At 37.1% G+C, this 21,326-nt stretch overlaps 1 protein-coding gene across 1 annotated transcript in view; it reads right to left on the minus strand.

Annotated features, from left to right (window-relative positions):
- Positions 1-1,152: 1,152 nt before the first annotated feature.
- The window catches only part of LOC307174053 (cytosolic sulfotransferase 3-like), a 55,600-nt gene continuing 35,426 nt past the window's right edge, over positions 1,153-21,326 (minus strand). The window contains exons 4-8 of the mRNA XM_079897712.1: positions 2,810-2,910; positions 2,086-2,212; positions 1,785-1,882; positions 1,536-1,710; positions 1,153-1,455 (exon numbers count right to left, since the gene is read on the minus strand). Of these exons, the coding sequence (XP_079753838.1) occupies positions 1,337-1,455; positions 1,536-1,710; positions 1,785-1,882; positions 2,086-2,212; positions 2,810-2,910 (620 nt within the window). The 3' untranslated portion in view covers positions 1,153-1,336. The remainder of the gene's footprint in view (positions 1,456-1,535; positions 1,711-1,784; positions 1,883-2,085; positions 2,213-2,809; positions 2,911-21,326) is intronic.

The following is a 21,326-nucleotide window of genomic DNA, read 5'->3' on the forward strand; positions in this document are numbered from 1 at the left end:
TTTTTGTATTCCACATTGCTCCAATAGCAAAAGATAAAAATCATGATTGCGTTTCCCAAAAAAGGAAAAAATATACAGATATACAGATTAATTACGTTGGTCAAAAGAGAGAAAGATGTCAAATATGCCATCACTCCTTCAGCCGTTGTTTTAGAAACACACCCAGTGTTATAAATGTGTATTAAAATTGTAAAAAAAACGTTGGTAAAAGTTTAGGGTCCAATTCTTACTATTAGCTATAGGTGCTTATTAGCATGCATATTACTAGGATATTGGCTGTGTATTGGTACTTATAAAGCACATATTAATGCCTTATTCTGCATGACCTTATTCTTCATCATCAATCCCAATTCCTACCCAGTACCTAAACTTAACTATCTTACTATCTTACTAACTATTAATAAGCAGTAATTAGGAGTTTATTGAGGCAAAAAAATCATAGTTAATAGTTAGTTAATAGTGGTAATTTGACCCTAATCTAAAGTGTGACCAAAATGCTACTAGATTTGTGATGTTGATATCTGTGGAAAAAGTGTCATCATGTTCTGTGAAAAGGGTACATGGAATTCCCAGAGTTGTATGACCCATCATAATCTCATACAGTGATATATATATATATAAAAAAAAAAAAAAATCCAGAGTGTGAGCGCACAAGTTATTTTGCCTGGTAAAAAAATACAAATACATGCAAAATGTCATAGTTAATTGTGTCTGAAATGAAAACTACGCTAGTCATATTATCATGAAAATAACGAATAACAAAAACACAAATTTCCAATTATGTTTTATTTATTTAGTTGTTTGTAAGTACAACTGTGGCCATGTTGATTGTAACAAAAGTTGCATTGTGTATTTTTTTGGGCCACTACTGGCACCATAATGACATGTTTCTGACATTTCCCCCCAAACAGACTGGCAATAAGACTAAAAAGAAACGTCACTGGTTTTTCACAGAAATCAACTTATTTTTGATTACTTATATAATGTATTTAATAACTGGACAAATTTCTATAACTGGAATATAATTCTGTCAGACACTTGATCATTTATTAATCATTTGATCACGTGATCATTTACCCTGGGACCAGTTGCATAAACCACTAAGACTAGTCTTAAAACTAGTCAGTTACATAAAAACGTAGATTGGCCTAATTTAAAACTAGTCAGTTACATAAAAACGTAGATTGGCCTAATTTGACACTGAAAAGTTAATCTGATTTGAAAAAAAGTTACCTTGATTAACTGCTAGTGGGTCATACTAGATTTTAAGACACCGTCTTAACATAATGGTAAAGTTTATGCTACTGGCCCTTGGAGAAAGATTGAGAACTCAAGTCTAAAGTTTAATCTCAGTGCGGAACTTGACAGTGGTATTCTTCATCTTCTGTTTGTAGACTTCATCAAACTGTTCATTTTGTGCCACAGTGAAGTGATTTTTCCAGTCTCCAACTTTGCCTTTTGGAAAGAAAAGATTAAAGCAAGTTAAAGGACGGAATTCAGAGGGACTAAATTAGATGATTGAGTAGTTTATTAACCTTTCCGCATGAAGGGTGAGATCTTGAAGTCCATGACTGGGACTGTGGAATAGTTGGTCATCTTGTTCTGTTTCATGGTATCAAATTGAACCCCCTTTGTTATGTTCTCTCTCTCTTCTACTGAGGTGGACAAACCCAAGAAGGAACACAAACGTTCCACCTCACGTCCTGTGTCCTGAAAAAGACAGAAAAATATACACCTTAGACACATTTAAGATACTGATTAAAAAAAAAGAAAAAATAACTTACTTCAACCAAATCCTCATAGAACAAGTATAGTAGGTTAGAATAAGTCTGTTTCTTCTCCCACCATCTACTGACATGGTCATACCAAGGACCAAACACATCTAAGAGGACATGGCTGGTGTTAAATCATGTTTCTCAGTGACAGATTTCTTAATGTTTTTGTAGTTTATAATATTATATTTATATTTATATTTGTTTTATTTATTTTTCCCAGATATTAAAATGGTTCTTTAAAAAGTTTAAAATCGTAACTGACAAAAAATAAATAAATATATCATTAGACTTAAACAAGAATTGTCCTTACTCTTTCCTTCCATAAATTTCTGTAAGAAGGTGTTCCAGTCTCCTGGTTCAGGCTGTACCATATTCATCCGATCAAAATGAAAATATGAAACTGCATTGTCTTTTGCATTCCGAGCTACATACACAATCTAGAATGAGTGAACAAAAATTATAACATGAAACAGGACATTAAGTAACTTTATTTAAAGATTATTTATGTGCTGTAACATATATACTTTTGCACGAGAAAATAAAAATAATAATGATGAAGAAATGGTTGTGTCACAGCTAAAAAGTAAAACCACACCTAAATGTAAAAAATAATGTTGCTGTTTAAATTTTTGGATTACCAGAAATAATCAGTACCTAATTACTCTAAGTAAAGCAACATTTTAGACACGACAATGTCCTAATATCACCACCATTTTTTGTAGGTTAAATAGTTCCAGTTGTAGTTTTTTTTTTTTTTTTTTTTACAAACAGTTTTAATAGCAATTACCACAAATGCTAAACATTTCATTTCAATAAAACTGCAATTCAATGAGGCAGTTTCTATTAAAGGTCATTCACATGAGTCTTTAAATTAGTCTTTAAAATGAGTCTTTAAAACACAAATACACAGTATATAAATATCATAAAATTATAAATATCATAAAATTAATGTTGTCACATTCAGGTATGTTTATTATATTTGTATTGTTTGTCATGTCATAGAGTGAAAAAAAACAAAAAAACAAATCCCCTACATTTGAGTTCTGCTCCCAGAAGGACTTGGGCACAAGCTGAACAGGTAAGTGAGTTTTGATGAGACGAGGCGATGTGATCAGATTATCAGCCAGTTCCGTTCCTGAAAAAGTTAGTGAACAATGTGGTTCTAAATTTAATGTGTCCCAGTGTCACTCAGCCAAGACATGATCTCACACACTACTAAACATCACTGAACTTACTTACTTAAGCTAGACTGTGACGCTATTTTCTTCTGGAAACAAACTTTGTTGCATTATTTTCCTGTTATCTCTATAAAGCTGCTTTGAAACAATCTGTATTGTAAAAAGCTCTATATAAATAAATGTGACTTGACTACAAAATAAGAGCTATACTGTATGTGAATACATACAATGAACAGGGAAAGATTAGAAATTTTTGTTGTAAACGAATTCAACCCAAGCGCTCGTTGGTGACGTGGATGATTACTTTACTGTTGATCATCTGTCCATCATCGTATAAAGCAGCCCTGACAATTTGACTGGTCCGAACAGCTTTGGTTCGGGCATAATAGCTCCACAACGGATCAAGTCCAGACCTAAAAATGTTGTGGGCGGGGCTAAGTTCGGCTGGCATCCAGGCTAGAGTGCCATACAACCCCTAAGTAAGTTGTCCTCTGGGCAGGCAAGAGAATGCTTTTCTTGGCTCTGAGTCTTAAAGGAGAACTCCGGTCAATTTTAACATTGAGCTAATTTTTTTGTACATTTGGAGTGCTGTCAATACAGAGAACAACGACAAAAATCGGTGTTGCCTACACCGAGTTATTCTATTTTTAAAATTTGCACCCTGTTGACTTCAATAGGGCAAGTAGTAAGCCTGCTTTTTAGCCTCTTAACATCCTTTAAGTGTCATTACAAGTGCACAGAAAATGTGAGTGATTCCTTCCGAGTGAACACGGGTGGATCTGACTGCAGTAGATGTTAGAGATATTAATAAAAACAAAGTTAATTCAGCCAGCGCTCATACCTTTGTTTACATCCTGTTTCGGTGGAACGCCATAGTAATCGGTTGTCGAGTTCACGCGCATAGGTTTAGTTACCAATTATCACGCGCGTGAACTCGACAATCGATTACTATGGCGTTCCACCGAAAACAGGATGTAAACAAAGGTATGAGCGCTGGCTGAATTAACTTCGTTTTTATTAATATCTCTAACATCTACTGCAGTCAGATCCACCCGTGTTCACTCGGAAGGAATCACTCACATTTTCTGTGCACTTGTAATGACACTTAAAGGATGTTAAGAGGCTAAAAAGCAGGCTTACTACTTGCCCTATTGAAGTCAACAGGGTGCAAATTTTAAAAATAGAATAACTCGGTGTAGGCAACACCGTTTTTTGTCGTTGTTCTCTGTATTGACAGCACTCCAAATGTACAAAAAAATGAGCTCAATGTTAAAATTGACCGGAGTTCTCCTTTAACCCCAGAGATACAAGATGAGCGAGGACAACATCCTGATGCTGGAGCACAAGCTCTTGAGACTGGGCCAGGATCAGCCAGTCGTCTATGTAATTCAAAATGCCAACGTGATCTCATGAGAATACGTGTGTATTTTTACGTAAAGTGTAATTCTACCATACGTACAATTACTTACGTTTTATACACAAAGAAACGTATAATACTGACGTATTTACAGCACTAAAACGTAAAATATTTACGTATTAACAGCACAAAAACGTAAAATATTTACGTATTAACAGCACAAAAACGTAAATTATTTACGTATGAACAACTCTACCGACGTACATATTTGTACATATTCTTATTTATGCATATTAAAATCGTGGCATTAATGTTTTGACTCTATTGCATTCAAATGTCTTATCAATTACGTTTTCAGTCGCATTTATTATTATTAAATGCAGTTTACTCAAGAAATAGGCTAATAACTGTTCGTGCCTTCTGCTGCAAACTCGTTTCGGAGGATTAGCCTACATGCAGTTACACAAGAATACACTTTAAAACCTTAAAAATACCTTATTTAATCGTTTAACCATTTTGTAATATTAAGTTTATTTACAGTGAGACACAAAATGCGTTTTCTCCAATAGAACAATAATACACCAAAACCCAACATAAATTCACAAAAGACATAAATTTTATTAGCTTGAAATTATAATCCAAATCTTTAGAATCCATACGTTTGCAAGAAAGAGATCCAAATTCAGCCCTTTATCCAGTGAGTGATCTTCATCTCCATTTCACAGGCTATCACAGACAGCAGCGGAGTCCGTAACTGTCAAATTCCGCGCTCGTGATGAATTTAAATTCAAAAATTGCGCCCTCAAGAAGCGTTACGACATGTTTTACGGCAGTAATATCAAAGAGTATTCACCTTATTCCGGAAGTAGCACTGGGTGGCGCCATCCGCGTAATCTCACTTCCTGGTTTAGCTACTTAGCGCTTTGTTTGCCCTAGTCCAATCTGTTATCTGTCTTGATATAAGTAGATAGACTATAATATTATTGCCAAATGCGTTGGCCTATGGTTATTAACAACTGCTGCAACGTACTAAAGTACATTTCACTTGAAGCTTTTGAAACAATGCCACAATCAAATTATTTAATAGCTGTGTCTTTCTAATAGCTATTACTTAGTTATGAAGATGTGCACAAACACTACTACATGTAAAGTTTGAAACATTATTACACCACAGTTTGTTTGCTTAATCACCAGATACATTTTCATTTGCCAACAGATGAGAAAAAAATAGCCACGAACTGGTGTAGAAAGAAAGTAGAGCCTCAACTAGATGAACAAGAGGGTAGCGTTAGCTTAGCTAACTGCTAGCTGCAATTTCTTATGGTTTGATCTCTAACACAAGTAATGGCTGTAAAATAAATCCAGCGACTGAATTCTAGAGGACCATAGCTTTCAAACAAGGTATAGCATGTGTATGTGTCCTGTAGTGAGACCATTACAACATTAGATGTTTGTGGCTAATGTAGGCTAAACACTACACATCGGCCGGGCTGCGATCAGACAGGCAGACGGGTCATATAAACACCTAAAAGTCGTTTAAAAATTACCCCGAGAAACAGTGCATTGCTGTGCTGTTGGTACACACGTACATAGCACATTTGGCACAAATTAGCTTAAATTATGTGACATTTTATCAGTGAGACTTCTCTGCAGTTCTCCTCGAAATTGAATGAGGGTCCGCTAAACCGGAAGTTGGTTTACAACGGAAGTACTTGACAGAAGTAAAAGTGGGCGGGCGGAATAAGGTGAATAGAAGTACCAAGAGGCGAAACTCAATAGAACGTTCCATTGCAACAAACTCACCCATGCGCAGAGCTGCAGCTCCACCATCTTGGACTGAACGCAACACAGCTGTCATAGAATTGAACGATACCGGTTCAAATTCAAAAGCGGGGTTAAATGAACTAAAAAGTAGTTTCTAGTTTTTAATATCTCTAGAGCAGACATCCCATGTCTCCCGGAAGATCCGGGAGTCTCCCGCATATTGATAGCGGCTCCCTGATGCCCACAAATTAGCTAAAATCACCCGGAATCTAGAGCGAGCGAGCAAGATCGCGCAGCTCCAAACCGTGTAGCTAACGTTAGAGCACACGGCAGAAAGGGTGAGGAAGCGAGATATCAACATATCAACCTAAAATGTGGAACACAACTTGTTCAGATTTTTTGCTTTCATTTTCTTGCAGTTCTAGAGTAAAATATATTTTGTAATATATATATTTTATATAAAATATAAATAATTATATTTTTAAATTTGTACATTTTAATAAACTCAAACTTATATAACTTTTTTCTGTTTCACTTTCATAATTTATTTCACTTCAACAATAATCTGACAAATTAAAACAAGACCAACCATAGTAGGTCCAAAGCATTCTTGAATTACAACCATTTAAGTTTGGATAGTGATTTTCATGTTTATGTGAAAAAAAGGTGACAGTTAAAGGGTTAATTTAGTGATAACAATGAATTAATAAAGCGGTCATTTGCCAGGTTAGGTGTTCATATATCTCTGAAAGTATGCGATTTAAAAAGTCCATTTCGAGTCTTGACAATTTCGACCAAATACATAACATTAGCAAACTGTTACTGCGGTTATGGGATAGCTTACATTAACGTTACAGCACCTGTTATCGTTGACGTTAGCTCACTTTAAAGTTAATAAAACCTTTTCTACTTTACCTCTCTGGATCTTTAGGGAATCTATGAAATGCTAGTTGATTGGTTGTACACTGGTAGTTGTTGCAGTTGATGGCAGAACACTGTTTTCTTTGTTTCCAATTATTTCCAGACATAATGTTAATGCTGTACAGTAGTTGTGCTAACGGTAAAGCCGTTGGTTCAGTCCAAAATGGCGGCCGCGCTACCGAAGCGCCACCTAGTGGCTGTTGTCAAAACTGCAACGGAGTTTCGCCTCTTGTTACTTCTATACTCTTTGGTAATATCAAACGCTCATTGGCTCTCGCCACAGATTGCGACATGCCGTATTTCAGTCGGTAAACTACATTTGAAATGGAGAAGCGCGCGCGCCTTCACACAGAGCGAAGCCAGATTAACATTTTCATGGATTAATAACTTAAATTCTGCTCTGTACCTCATTCAAAACTATTATACTGAAAGAGAGGACTGTGACTGCAACACATCGTCATGTGAACGACTTTTGGTACCGGTTTTGACATTTTCGCAATAAATAAATTATTGTGATTACATGTATGTTGTAATTTTTCTTCATAATTGTAGCCTATGTAGTTTTAAGAAATTGTTATGGGTAGGTTTAGGGGTAGGAGTAGGATTAGCTGCTAAAAAAATCTTTTAATGCTATATTGTTAATAAAATTGCCATTTCCCTACACATCTCTGTACGTTTTGTCCTTTTTATATTCTGTATGGGTAACGTTATGTTTAGGTTTGGGAGTGGGGTTAAGGGATCTTCCATTTATCCATAAAAAGGTAAAAGGTAAATTATACAGATATCTTAATGATATGAAAGATTCGTAAATATTTTACGTTTTGTAGCAGTAAAAAACGTAATAATGTTACGTTTAATTGTTGCAGATACGTCCATATCATACGTTTCAGCATCTATCCAAACGTACAAAACGTACGTTTTCTATCTTTGAAAATTACGTATTAATACTACGTATTAACAATGAGACCAGGCTGTATAAATGCATTTATGGATATACGTTGAATCTATACGTATTTTAAGTTGTAATACGTAAATATAGATACGTATCGAACCTGAAATAACGTCCATATGATACGTAAAAGTCACTATAATACATAAATATATATACGAATTGGATCGTTTTTATTTACGTCTAAATATGTACGTTTCGTGTGTGAGATCAGGCTGAAAATGCAGATGCCCTAGAGTCGCAGCGGAGCCAGAGCTACATCCATGCATTTTGTGTATGTGCGGGGTGACAAGGCTAGGAAGAATGGAAGAACCAGAAATTTTTAAGCTTCGCCCCAGAAAGCGAACCTCAGGAACTTCCTGTGTTGTGGCAAAATTTCTATATGAAAATATGAATCCTTAGTTGACTGTGACAAACCAATTTTTGTGTTGAATTTGAGACACAAACATCTTGTATGTTCTGAGAGAATGGTTCTGAGAAGATCTAAAATTGGACGCAACCCCCCATCTTTTTTGGGAACCAGAAAGTACCGACTGTAGTAGCCCGACTCTCTCTCTGGGAGGGGAACAAGTTCTATGGCCTTTTTACCCAGAGGAGATTGCAGCTCTTGTGACAGCAAATGCACTTGCTCCAGTTTTATGGTAGTGGAGACCACGCTGTTAAAACACAGAGGTGCAAAAACTGTATTCTGTAACCTTTTCTACTGTCTTTAGGACCCAAGGAGAGATGGCAGTAGTTTCCACACTGCCAACTTCTCTGAAAGGGGTTCTAATTTCAATACTTCACTGTAAAAAAAAAATCCTAATTTTACAGAAAATAACTGTGATTTTTTGACGATCATTTTCTTTCATTTTAAATTGTACTCAAAACACTGTAAAATTACAAATAATATCTGTAAAATAAAAATTCAGCTGTTATTTTAGGTATTGTGACATTAATGACAAATTCCAGTAATTCACATTTTTTTAAAGAAAATTGATTGTATTTTTCATACAGTATTTTTTCTGTTTTCTTAAATGACATAAAAATGTATGTAAAATTACAAATATAATCTGTAATTAAACAGTAACAGAACAGTTAAATGATAAAATGGTCAAATGACTGTCAGCTCCCCAAAAAACTGTAAAACATCCTAAATTAAATAAACTGAAAAACACCTGAGTATTTCCTGAATAATCACGATCATATACCTTCATTGTAAAAAAAATCATAAAAAAGGGTAAAATGACTGGCAGCTGCGGCTGCCAAACAAAAACCATAAAATTAAAGTCAAATATTCTAATTTAAATAAAGTGTAAAAAACTTTAAAATAAATTTGATGTCACCATGATTGAGATCAGTGTCTGCTTTAGTTGGGCTCATGACCCTTTAACTTTAGTTTTCTCTGGCTGCTTTTAACTGTGTGTTTGATACACTTTTGTTATAGCAATAAATAGCAAAAAGCTCGACTCTAGCTCAGTAGATCTTATAGACATTAATAAGGATTTTAAACTTATAGATGGTTTTAGAGCCCAGAACCCTGACGTTCCCAGATTTACTTGGTTCAATGGATCTTCCTTCTCTCGCATTGACTACCTTTTCTCCTCACCTACAATTGAGGTAATAGAATCCTCTGTGAAACCTGTATTTTTTTCCGATCATGCCAAATTAGATTGTGTATTAGATGTATGCGGAAGAAGTACGAGAGGATCTGGTTTATGGAAGTTAAATATAAGTTTGTTAAAAGATCCTAAAGTGGTCCAAAAATTGAAAGGAATGTTAAATCAATGGAAATCTCTGCAATAATTATATGATTCAGTGGGTGATTGGTGGCAGGATCTGAAAATTAGAGTGAAGAAGTTTTTTTATGAAGGAAAGTAAGAATTTTACATCAAAAAACAATTATCGTTTCAAGAAATGTCAGAAAGATTTACAAATCTTGTACACTATGTCCCATTCGGGATTTAAGGTAGCAGATGATATTGTAAAACTTAAGAGAGAAATGGCTAAAATAATGGCTTATAAGAACAAGAGTTACATCATAAGGAGTAGAGTTCAGAATTTTGAATCTAATGAAAAATGTACAAGATATTTTTTTAGGAAACTTACACTGTAAAAAAATATTTTCATGATTTGTTATCTTAACTTTTAATCTTTTGTCAAAACAACTTAGATAATTAATGTGGTTCAGATAACATATATTTTGAAGTTCTATTTATTAAACCATAATCTTTTGTCAAATCAACTTAGATAATGTTGTTCAGATAACATATATTTTGAGTTTCTATTTATTAAACCAATCTCTTTGTTGCATTAACTCAATTTTTTAATTTCAATGAACTCAAAATTTTAAGGCAACCAGGTAACTTACATTTTTAAGTTAAAGGTTTAACTTAAAAATGTAAGTTACCTGGTTGCCTTAAAATTTTGAGTTCATTGAAATAAAAAAATTGAGTTAATGCAACAAAGAGATTGGTTTAATAAATAGAAACTCAAAATATATGTTATCTGAACAACATTATCTAAGTTGATTTGACAAAAGATTATGGTTTAATAAATAGAACTTCAAAATATATGTTATCTGAACTACATTAATTATCTAAGTTGATTTGACAAAAGATTAAAAGTTGTGATAACAAATCATGAAAATATTTTTTACAGTGTATTAGCTCTCCAAGTTTGGATTCCTTAAAAGTTCAAGAAGATCAAGTAATAACGGGAACGCACAATATAGTATCCCATGTTTTTTCCTTTTATAAGAACTGGTAACACTTTACGGTAAGGGTACATGAATTATCATGAATTCATGTATAAATTCATGCATGAAATATGCATTAATTCATGCATTAATATTTCATGAATCATCAGGAACTAACACGAGTTCAACGTTTTTCATTCATGACTTCATGGATGAACAACACCTTAATTAAAACATTAACTAAGATGAGTACATCATCATGAATTATGATTTATTACGCATGATCATGATGTTTTCTTTGTTCACACAAAAAATTGGTCTTTACCGCCCATTGTAGATACAGTTATGGTTATGGTACATGAATCATCATGAATTCATGCATAAAAAAGTATTAATTAATGCATGCAAGACTACTCTTCGAATTATTAAAGGAATGTACAAAAATCCACATTATCTAATGCATGCATACAGGCTAGAACAGTATATCAATTAATGTGAGAACTTTTTTTCTGAATTATGATCTGAGTTTCCAAGCATGTTCATGTCTTCTTCATAGCCTGCAGGTAAATGGACAGACCCCAAAATTGGCCAATCACAGCACATATTATACAAATTCTGTTGCCGTTCAAATACAGTAGTCATCATTAACTAAGCATTATTTATCTATGACTTTTAGTTGGGTCATATATAGCAATTCCGTGACCGTGGAGAGGGAAGGTTCGTTTCTCACTGGATTTGTCAACTATAAAGGTTAAAGAAAAAAATTAGTTGGGGTGCCCCTCACAAAAATGTGGGGAAAATCTTTGAGAGCCCTATATCCAAAATGGCTGCCGTCAGCCAAGCTGGAAATTAACTTTTTAATGGTTTTGGCCACAGTTCTGCATAATACATGGTTTCTGAGGCTATTTGGGTCATGCAATTCATAAATTATGTAGATTTATTGATTTGACCTATTTTTGACCTTCAAATTCAAGATGGCCGCCAATTTTTGGCTCTTTAAGGCGAGACTCTACAGGTGAATAGAGTCAATTTTTTAACTTGCAGATATCACCATGAAACTTTGCAAGTTGATTACTCGCATGAATAGGAGGAAAAAATGTATTGCAAGTTTTCTGTAATTTTTTGTTTAAATATGCTAATCAGGCTATATCTAATTAAATATGCGCTAATTTGCATATATTTTGAAGTGACGAATCTGACCATTGAAAAAAACAAGGTTCAAAATTATTTTTAGCCATAAAATGTCATATAAATCAGGCCAAGAATGATGTATCAACAAATCCCTCTGGACAAACCACAATATAGTTGCGAATACAACTGTAAAGTTTGGTGTATGTATATTCACCTATAAAAGACAAAGGAGATTATTTAGCTTGGAGTTGTTTTTTATTAACATTTTAACAAAAAGACTCTTCATCTGAATCTGTTGAATCTCCACACTGACTCCTCTCATCATCACTGCTATTCTCATCTGAGCAGTCATGAGGTGTGAGCTGCTGGGGCAAGGGGGGCAGGGTGTGACGCACTGGTCGACACTTTCCATTCACTAGCTCCCAGCCGTGACCAATGGGAGAAGGATGCTCTTGCAGGTTGTAATGGAGCTGGCAATATGTAAGGTAGTTTGTCCTTTCCATATGAAGATTCAAAGAATCCTCATCAGGTGGGAGACGGATTGTATACTTATTCTTCAGTTTGTGCCATTTGGAAAGTCTGGCCTGCCCGCAGCTCACATCTGCACTCTCATCATAAATGATGGAGAGGACAAATGCCTTCATATCTGCTCTGACTTCATGTTTTAATTTCAGACTCTCACCCACTCGTCCCAGGAGCTCTCTTGCCTCAGAATTGATCTTCACCTTCTCCAACACCTTCTTCTTCCCATGCCCATAGAACCCTGAGGTGTGGTCACTACCAGTGATCACATGGATAGGTATGATGATATCTGCAACCTCTTCCGAGAGCATGGCACGTCAGTTGATTAACGCATGCTTACGTTTAATCAGCAAATCACCTCTGAATTGCTGCGAGACGTAAGCTGCTTGGACATACACATCTGTGTCCTCGCAGTCTAGAACAACAGGCCCAGTGTACTTACTGGCTCTCACCTTTGCATAGGCAGAGAGAAGCATTGTATCTGCTTCGGGATGTCTGAAGACATAGTCCCCATTAGCCACACCAGTTCTCAGGTTGGTTGACGTTTCTCTCTCGCAGTATATGATGTCACCATGCACCTGACCCACTTGTTTTTTCAGCTGATCCTTTACAAGTTTCTGTAGTCTGACCTTGTTTCCGGAGTTAACCATGAGTTGATTGAACTCAGCAGCACCTGGGAACCTATCTTCGGGCTTAGGGAAAATATTTGGTCCTTTTGGATATTTTGCTGCCCGACGATCGTGCTCATTCATCCTTGATGCTGAAAGGAAGGTCATATATGTCATTGACAAGGATGATGAGGTATGCGTTGGCGTGGCGTGAGAAGATCATAGCACAGATTTTATCCAAGTCCCGCTTCCGAGACTCACGGTCTTCAGGTGTGGGGGTGGCAAGCCGCCAGATCAGCCCCATGTCCACAAGGCTAACGTGGTCTCTTGGTTTTTCACTTACTGGGTCTACCTTGAAGAGCTCTAACAACTTGCTCTTCACAGTCTTGCAAGGTTTTAAGGTTTCAAGACCTATCTTTTAAGGTCTTGCGCATTGACCCATCTACATTGTAGAGTGAAAGGCACTCCTGAGTCACTCTCCTCTCAAGGGCTGATTCAAGTTGGATCATTCCTGGATCATTCCTGATCCCTCTGCAAGGTCCACAAGGGCTGCCAGCCCCAATCTCTCCATATCGGCAACCTTCATATGAGCACCAGATGGTGTACAGATCATTTCTCCAACGAAATTTCGACTCTTATTCCTGTGGATGGTTGCAGTGAGAGGCTTGATCTTTGTGAACACTCGATCTTGCTGGAAGGTTTCAACCTGAGATTGGCCATCTGGAAGTGCAGTCTTTTAGCTCATGCACTAACTCTGGTGAGGCGACCAGGCCAGACTGTAGCAACCTCAGTGTAGGTGAAGAAATGTCAAAGGGCTCAGCTTCAAAATCCTTCATGCATGCCAGCAGGTCCTGAACTGCCTGCTCATCCTTCTTCATCCTTGCTGGCTGGCATTCAACATGCTGCCTATGGCGGCGCTGGCACTTGAGGCTCTTCTTTACAGTAGAGTTCACCCTTGCAACGTTGTTTGCATTTCTTGTTGTTGAGAACAGTTGCTTCTCATTATGTAGAAGCTGAATCCATCCTTGCTTTAGCTTCGAGTTCAGATTCATAGTTGTTTCTATCCAAAGGTCAAGTGGCTGACAGGAGTAAGGTAGCCCGGTCATTGACTGGGTGAAGTGAATGTTGAAGAATACCCTTTTCTCATCTGACAGCAAAGAGAGCATTGCCCAATAATCTGGCAACCACCTTCCATAATCATGGTTGTCATATGCCATCAGTCCAGGCAGCATGTTGTATGTTGAAAGTAAGTACTCTGTACCATTTCTTGCATGACATGCATCAATACATTGTACAAGTGGGTCGGTCATCTCCAGGAACGAAACCCAAAAGTCCCCCATGTCTGTGCCAGGTTTCTCATACACTCTGTTAATCAGCTCCTTTACATCACCATCCTCAAGATCCTTGTGAGCTTTCTGTAGAGCCTCCTGAGTTTCAGTGAGTGCATTGCGCAGGGTCTTGAGATGTGTCTTGATGTCCTCTGATAGCTCTTCATGCTCAAGAATCTTTGCTAGTCGTTTATGAATTAGAGCGTCTCTCCAGAGCATGATGCAGCGCATATAGGTGAATATAGGTGAATATACATATGATACATGCAGATGTGAGCTGCGGGCAGGCCAGACTTTCCAAATGGCACAAACTGAAGAATAAGTATACAATCCGTCTCCCACCTGATGAGGATTCTTCATATGGAAAGGACAAACTACCTTACATATTGCCAGCTCCATTACAACCTGCAAGAGCATCCTTCTCCCATTGGTCACGGCTGGGAGCTAGTGAATGGAAAGTGTCGACCAGTGCGTCACAACCTGCCCCCCTTGCCCCAGCAGCTCACACCTCATGACACCTCATGATTTGTTGATACATCATTCTTGGCCTGATTTATATGTCATTTTATGGCTAAAAATAGGGCTGAAATGAATTTAAGGCTATTGGCAGTATTTTCTGATTTACAGGGTTCAAAAGGAGATATTCTTGTAATGTATCTTGTAATGTCTTTTCATTGAATATGTCAACAAAATGCACAAATAATTTTGAACCTTGTTTTTTTCAATGGTCAGATTCGTCACTTCAAAATATATGCAAATTAGCGCATATTTAATTAGATATAGCCTGATTAGCATATTTAAACAAAAAATTACAGAAAACTTGCAATACATTTTTTCCTCCTATTCATGCGAGTAATCAACTGGCAAAGTTTCATGGTGATATCTGCAAGATAAAAAATGTACCCTATTCACCTGTAGTATATCGCCTTTAAGAGCCAAAAATTGGCGGCCATCTTGAATTTGAAGGTCAAAAATAGGTCAAATCAATAAATCTACATAATTTATGAATTGCATGACCCAAATAGCCTCAGAAACCATGTATTATGCAGAACTGTGGCCAAAACCATTAAAAAGTTAATTTCCAGCTTGGCTGACGGCAGCCATTTTGGATATAGGGCTCTCAAAGATTTTCCCCACATTTTTGTGAGGGGCACCCCAACTAATTTTTTTCTTTAACCTTTATAGATGACAAATCCAGTGAGAAACGAACCTTCCCTCTCCACGGTCACGGAATTGCTATATATGACCCAACTATTTATCATGTGTGTGGCCCCTCAACTAAAGTGGTGACTCGGTGCTTTGAAACACTGATGAACAATGTGGCATAACTGTGAAATGACATGAATATGAACATGACAGTTCAAGCCAATGTACTGTGTGGACACAAATGGACTTTGATCTTAACTTGCAACGTGATCTCATGAGAATACGTGTGTATTTTTAAAGTGTAGTTCTACCATATGTACATTTATTTACGTTTTATACACAGAAACGCAACGACGTCAAAACGTCAAATCCCGCGCTCGTGGTGAATTCAAATTCAAAAATTGCGCCCGAAGCGTTACGACATGTTTTACGGCAGTGATATCAAACGCTCATTGGCTCTCGCATGCTTCGTCACAGATTGCGACATGCCGTGTTTAAGTTGTGTACTACATTTGAAATGGAGAAGCGCGCGCGCCTTCACAGAGCGAAGCGAACCGAAACCGAATCAACATTTTCATGGATTAATAACTTAAATTCTGCTCTGTAACGTTACCTCATACAACACTATTATATAACGTTACTGCCAGAGAGGACTGCGACACATCGTCATGTGAACGACTTTTGGTACCGGTTTTGACATTTTCTCAATAAATAAATGATTGTGATTGTCTGTCTGTTGTTTTAATTTATAATTGCCTACATAGTTTTAAGAAATTGTTGGGTTTAGTGGTAGGGGTAGGATTAGTGGCTCAAACTATATTTTAATGCTATGTTGTTAATAAAACTGCCATTTCCCTACACATATCTGTCCATTACGTTTTTTCCTTTTAGCATAGTCTATAAAATGGGTAACGTTATGTTTAGGTGTGGGAGTAGGGTTAGCAGCTAAGGGATCTTACATTTATAATCTATAAAATGGTAAAAGGGAAATTATACAGATATCTTTATAATATGAAATATTCGTAAATAGCTTAACGTACATTTTTTAGCTGTAAAATCGTAATAATGTTATGTAACTTTACTGCTTTATTCTGAAACCAAACGGTATAAACCAGTTAAATCAACAGCTGGAAAGACCTGAGAAGGAATTCAGTACATACACCATGAACTTTATGAAAACTCTTTACAAAACCATAAAGCTGTTTTACAATTTCATGATATGGAGGAGACGCATCAGTAGCTTTATACGTTAAAAGGTGACTCTTTACCCAAAAAGAGATCAAGCTGTTTGTGAAACATTTTTTTTAAACAGCTTTATGGTTTTTAACTGGTTTATACCGTTTAAGAATAAAGCAGTACAGTTAAAATTAAGTCCATTTGTGTTCACAGTACATTGTTTGCAAAGGCTTGAACTTTCATGTTCATATTCATGTCATTTCACAGTTATGCCACATTGTTCATCAGTGTTTCAAAGCACCGAGTCACCACTTTAGTTGAGGGGCCACACACATGATGAAGTCATAGATAAATAATGCTTAGTTAATGAGCTCTCTCCACCTATAGCTGGTGTGTGGTGAGCGCACTGGCGCCGTTGTACTGTGGCTGCCGTCGCATCATCCAAGTGGATGCTGCACACTGGTGGTGGTTGAGGAGAGATCCCTTGATATGATTGTAAAGCGCTTTGGGTGTACAGTAGTACATATGAAAGCGCTATATAAATGCCTCATTCATTCATTCATTCATTCATTAATGATGACTACTGTATTTGAACGCCAACAGAATTCGTATAATATGTGCTGTGATTGGCCAATTTTGGGGTCTGTCCATTTACCTGCAGGCTATGAAGAAGACATGAACATGCTGGATAACTCAGATCATAATGAAAACACATTGTTCATAAGTGTTTCAAAGGACAGAGTCATCACTTTAGTTGAGGGGCCACACACATGATGAAGTCATAGATAAATAATGCTTAGTTAATGATGACTACTGTATTTGAACGCCAACAGAATTTGTATAATATGTGCTGTGATTGGCCAATTTTGGGGTCTGTCCATTTACTTGCAGGCTATGAAGAAGACATGAACATGCTTGGAAACTCAGATCATAATTCAGAAAAAAAGTTCCCACATTAATTGATATACTGTTCTAGCCTGTATGCATGCATTAGATAATGTGGATTTTTGTACATTCCTTTAATAATTCGAAGAGTAGTCTTGCATGCATTAATTAATACTTTTTTATGCATGAATTCATGATGATTCATGTACCATAACCATAGCTGTATCCAGGGGCGGAGCCAGAGGGGTGGCTTGGGGTGGCCCACGCCACCCCTGAGATTCGATTGGCCACCCCAGGTGCCACCCCAAAATCCTACTCTACGATTGGCCATTAACGTGGTAAAGCATTCAAATCAAATCAAATCAAAATCAAAGGCGGAACCTTTGTTGACGCACTTTACTGCCTTTAAATCAGCGCGGGAGCTTGGACAGTCAGACACCAGAACTCAGAAATGTAAGTAGCAAGTGTTTGATATAAGCTAACCAACGATATGGCTTATTGTTTTTTAGCATGTGAGTTTACAGCACTACTACTTGTGCTAGCATGCAAAGATATCTATTTACCTATCACATCTGCCTTGATATCTAATCGCATCGCACACACAGCCCAGTATCACGTCTGTTGAATCACGTCATGTAACGAACGTTAGGCTAATTTATCTACTGTAAGTTACCTGCCTATTCTGCCTACTCAGTCGACATTTGCTAGATCATTAACTGTTAACTGTAGGCTACTTTTGTAAAAAGCATTTAATGATTTATCATTAGCAGATTAGCAGATGCAATTTGTGCAAAAAAAACGTAGCCTTCATTATATTTTAAACAAATTAAACACGCCATAGCTCGCCCCTACCTTCAGTAAGTTAGGCTTAGGCTATATTCCCAGATAAACTCCACGCAGGGTTTCGTTTTTGTTTGTTCTATAGGCTATATACAGTCAATGTTTTCAAGCCCTGTGTTGCTAACATAGCTATGCTGTGAAATTAAGGTCTAGCCTACTGGTGGGTTTAGTTGAATTTGAGTAATAGGATATGCAACCATTTACATCTGGAGATAGTTATTTGTGCTCGCCAAAATCATAGAAATGATCATTACAAGACACTTACAGTATCTCCTGTAAGTAATCCAAGACAGATTTTCTTCGAGTTGTTAGGCTCTAGAGCATTTATTTTAACAAATGACATGGAAAAAAATTCATTTCATCCACATATCCTTATGCACAATGCACAACAACAATTTAGCTTAAACCGTGAGAATCAAGCAAACCTCACGGCCGTCAGGGCCTTAAAGTGACAGGCACTGAATTTGACTTGCACATCACCAATGCAGTAATGACATGAAAGAGTTGTCTATATCGTTTAAACTTTATAAATAGTAATAGTTTAGCTCACAGGTCATATGTGGCCTTTGATTAAGCTTTAATTTTGTGTAATTAATTGTAAATAATACGTTCTTTGTTGTGCATTGTGCCATTTCATGTTTGTTTCATTTCAATTTCTAATAATAATGTAAGTAATAATTACTAATAATGTAAATGGGAAAAAAAAGTATTTAATTGGTGTTTATGTAGCCTAGGGGTTGGTTGGACTGTTCTGAAGGAAATCTGACTTCATTGCAGTATGAAAAGGAACCAGAATATCCAACAGTTCTTCGTTAGCAAGAAAAGCAAACCTGATGAAGACAGTGAACTGATCAGAGCAGCTGACGTTAGCAGTACCAGCAGTGGTTCAGATAATGTTAGCGAGTCAGATCAGGATGATGACAGGCAGGGTGAAGCGACTGAGCTAGCAGCTTCACCTGATGACCTGGGTATGTAAAATATAGAATAAAATTTTATGGTATCATTGATTTAATAGGCTATGTATTTGAAAAAAATAAAAATATTAACAGCATTTTTATTTAGCCTACACAAAATAAAAATGTTTAGGCATCTAAGTGAAATCATGTGAAATCATTCTAAATGCTATTTCAGATTCAGACAAGGGTGCTGGAGACAATTCAGATCCTTATAAAGGTATGACATCTCAGCTATATCCGATTGAATTGCACTTGTTTCAACAAAATGTATTTTACATTTAAATTTAGGTCCATCATCATCATCTTGTCTCACTGGTTGTCCACTTGCTGCTACAAACCCAACCCCTGGACCTCATGGTGTGTACTGTATGTTTTATCCTGGTTAAAATATATATATAAAACACATGTTTGTATGATTTGCTGAATTACTTTTGTTCTTTCCAGACATCTCCCAATCAAGGGCAGCAGATCCAACTCGACCTGTGCTGAGGATGTTTCCCAAGACCACACAAGGTCAGAAAAGAAGGGCATTCAACCCGCAGTGGTACAGCAAATATTCTTGGTTAGAGTACTCTGTTAGCAAAGATTCAGCTTACTGTTATGCATGTAGACATTTCTCACTTCCTTCAGCGTCAGAATCAGTATTTACGTCCCAGGCAGGTTTTTCACATTGGAAGAAAGCGCTGTATAAAGATGGAGGCCTTACATTGCATGACCGGTCTGACAGTCACGTTAATGCAATGTTTGCTTGGCGAGAATATAAGAATCGTATGCTGTCTGATTCTGGGTTAATGGATTTAATTGATCAAGAGTACAAAAGAAAAGTTGAGGAGAACAGGAGATACATAAAAACAATTGCAGAGGTTCTGTTGTTAACAGCAACTCAGAAGCAGGCTCAGAGGGGCCACCGGGAGTCAGAGGACTCTGACAATAGGGGGAATTTCATAGAAACTCTAACTGTGATTGCTAATCATGATGCCCTTATAAGTGAGAAAATGAGGGAAAAGGGGAATGCAAAGTACACATCTGGAACCATACAGAATGAAATTCTGGAGTGTCTTGCAAACATGGTGAGGGATGACATTGTAAAGGAGGTGAAGGAGAGTGAGGTTTTCTCAGTAATTGCAGATGAAACCAAAGACCTCCAGAAAAAGGAGCAGCTGTCGTTGGTAGTGAGGTATTACTACAGTGGGGCTATACATGAAAGTTTCCTTGACTTTCAGCATGCTCAGGATTTGGATGCTAAGGGACTTAGTGATAAAATCATACAATGCCTTGAAAAATATGGGCTCAATTACAAGGAGAACCTGATTGGGAAAGGCTATGATGGAGCAGCTGTGATGAGTGGGAAACACTCTGGTGTGGCAGCCAGAATTCAGGCAGAGGCTAAACAGGCATTTTATGTCCACTGTAATGCCCACTGCCTGAATCTAGTCTTAGTGGACACAGTGAAGTCAGTGGCAGAGGTAGATTGTTTCTTCACCCTCCTCCAAAGACTCTATGTGTATATGACCGGGTCCTATGTACATCAAAAATGGATGGAGGTTCAAAAAGATATGTATGGTGGCCAATGCAGAGAGTTGCAAAAACTGAGTGATACACGATGGGCGTGTAGAGCGGTGGCTTGCAGGAACTTATTGGATAGATTACCAGCCGTCCTGCATGTTCTTGAGCAGATCAGTTCAGAGGACAATGGGGACAGATCAGTTGATGCTCGAGGTTTATTAGCACAGATTGACCTTACATTCATAGCCTTACTGACAACTTTCCAAAAACTCCTTGGAACCACAAAGCGACTCTCTGACCTGCTACAGGCCCCCTCACTTGACTTAGCCATAGCAGTTGATTTGATTGAATCACTTCATGCTACATTTCAGGAGTACAGGAATGAGACATTTGCACATGATTTGTGGCAAGAAATATCAGATACAGCCAAGCTGTGTAATGTAGCAGTTGAAAATGTCACAAAAAAAAAGAGAACAGAGAGTGAGCTCAAAACTGGGTGGGTCTCATATAACTTGTACTATAGGCCTACGCAGGGGTGACAAAAACTCATTCAGGCAAAGGTTACTGTACCCAATCCTAGATTCCATCATGAGTGAGATGGACAGAA

Source organism: Squalius cephalus (assembly GCF_949319135.1).
Source record: "Squalius cephalus genome assembly, chromosome: 16".
Taxonomy (NCBI): domain Eukaryota; kingdom Metazoa; phylum Chordata; class Actinopteri; order Cypriniformes; family Leuciscidae; genus Squalius; species Squalius cephalus.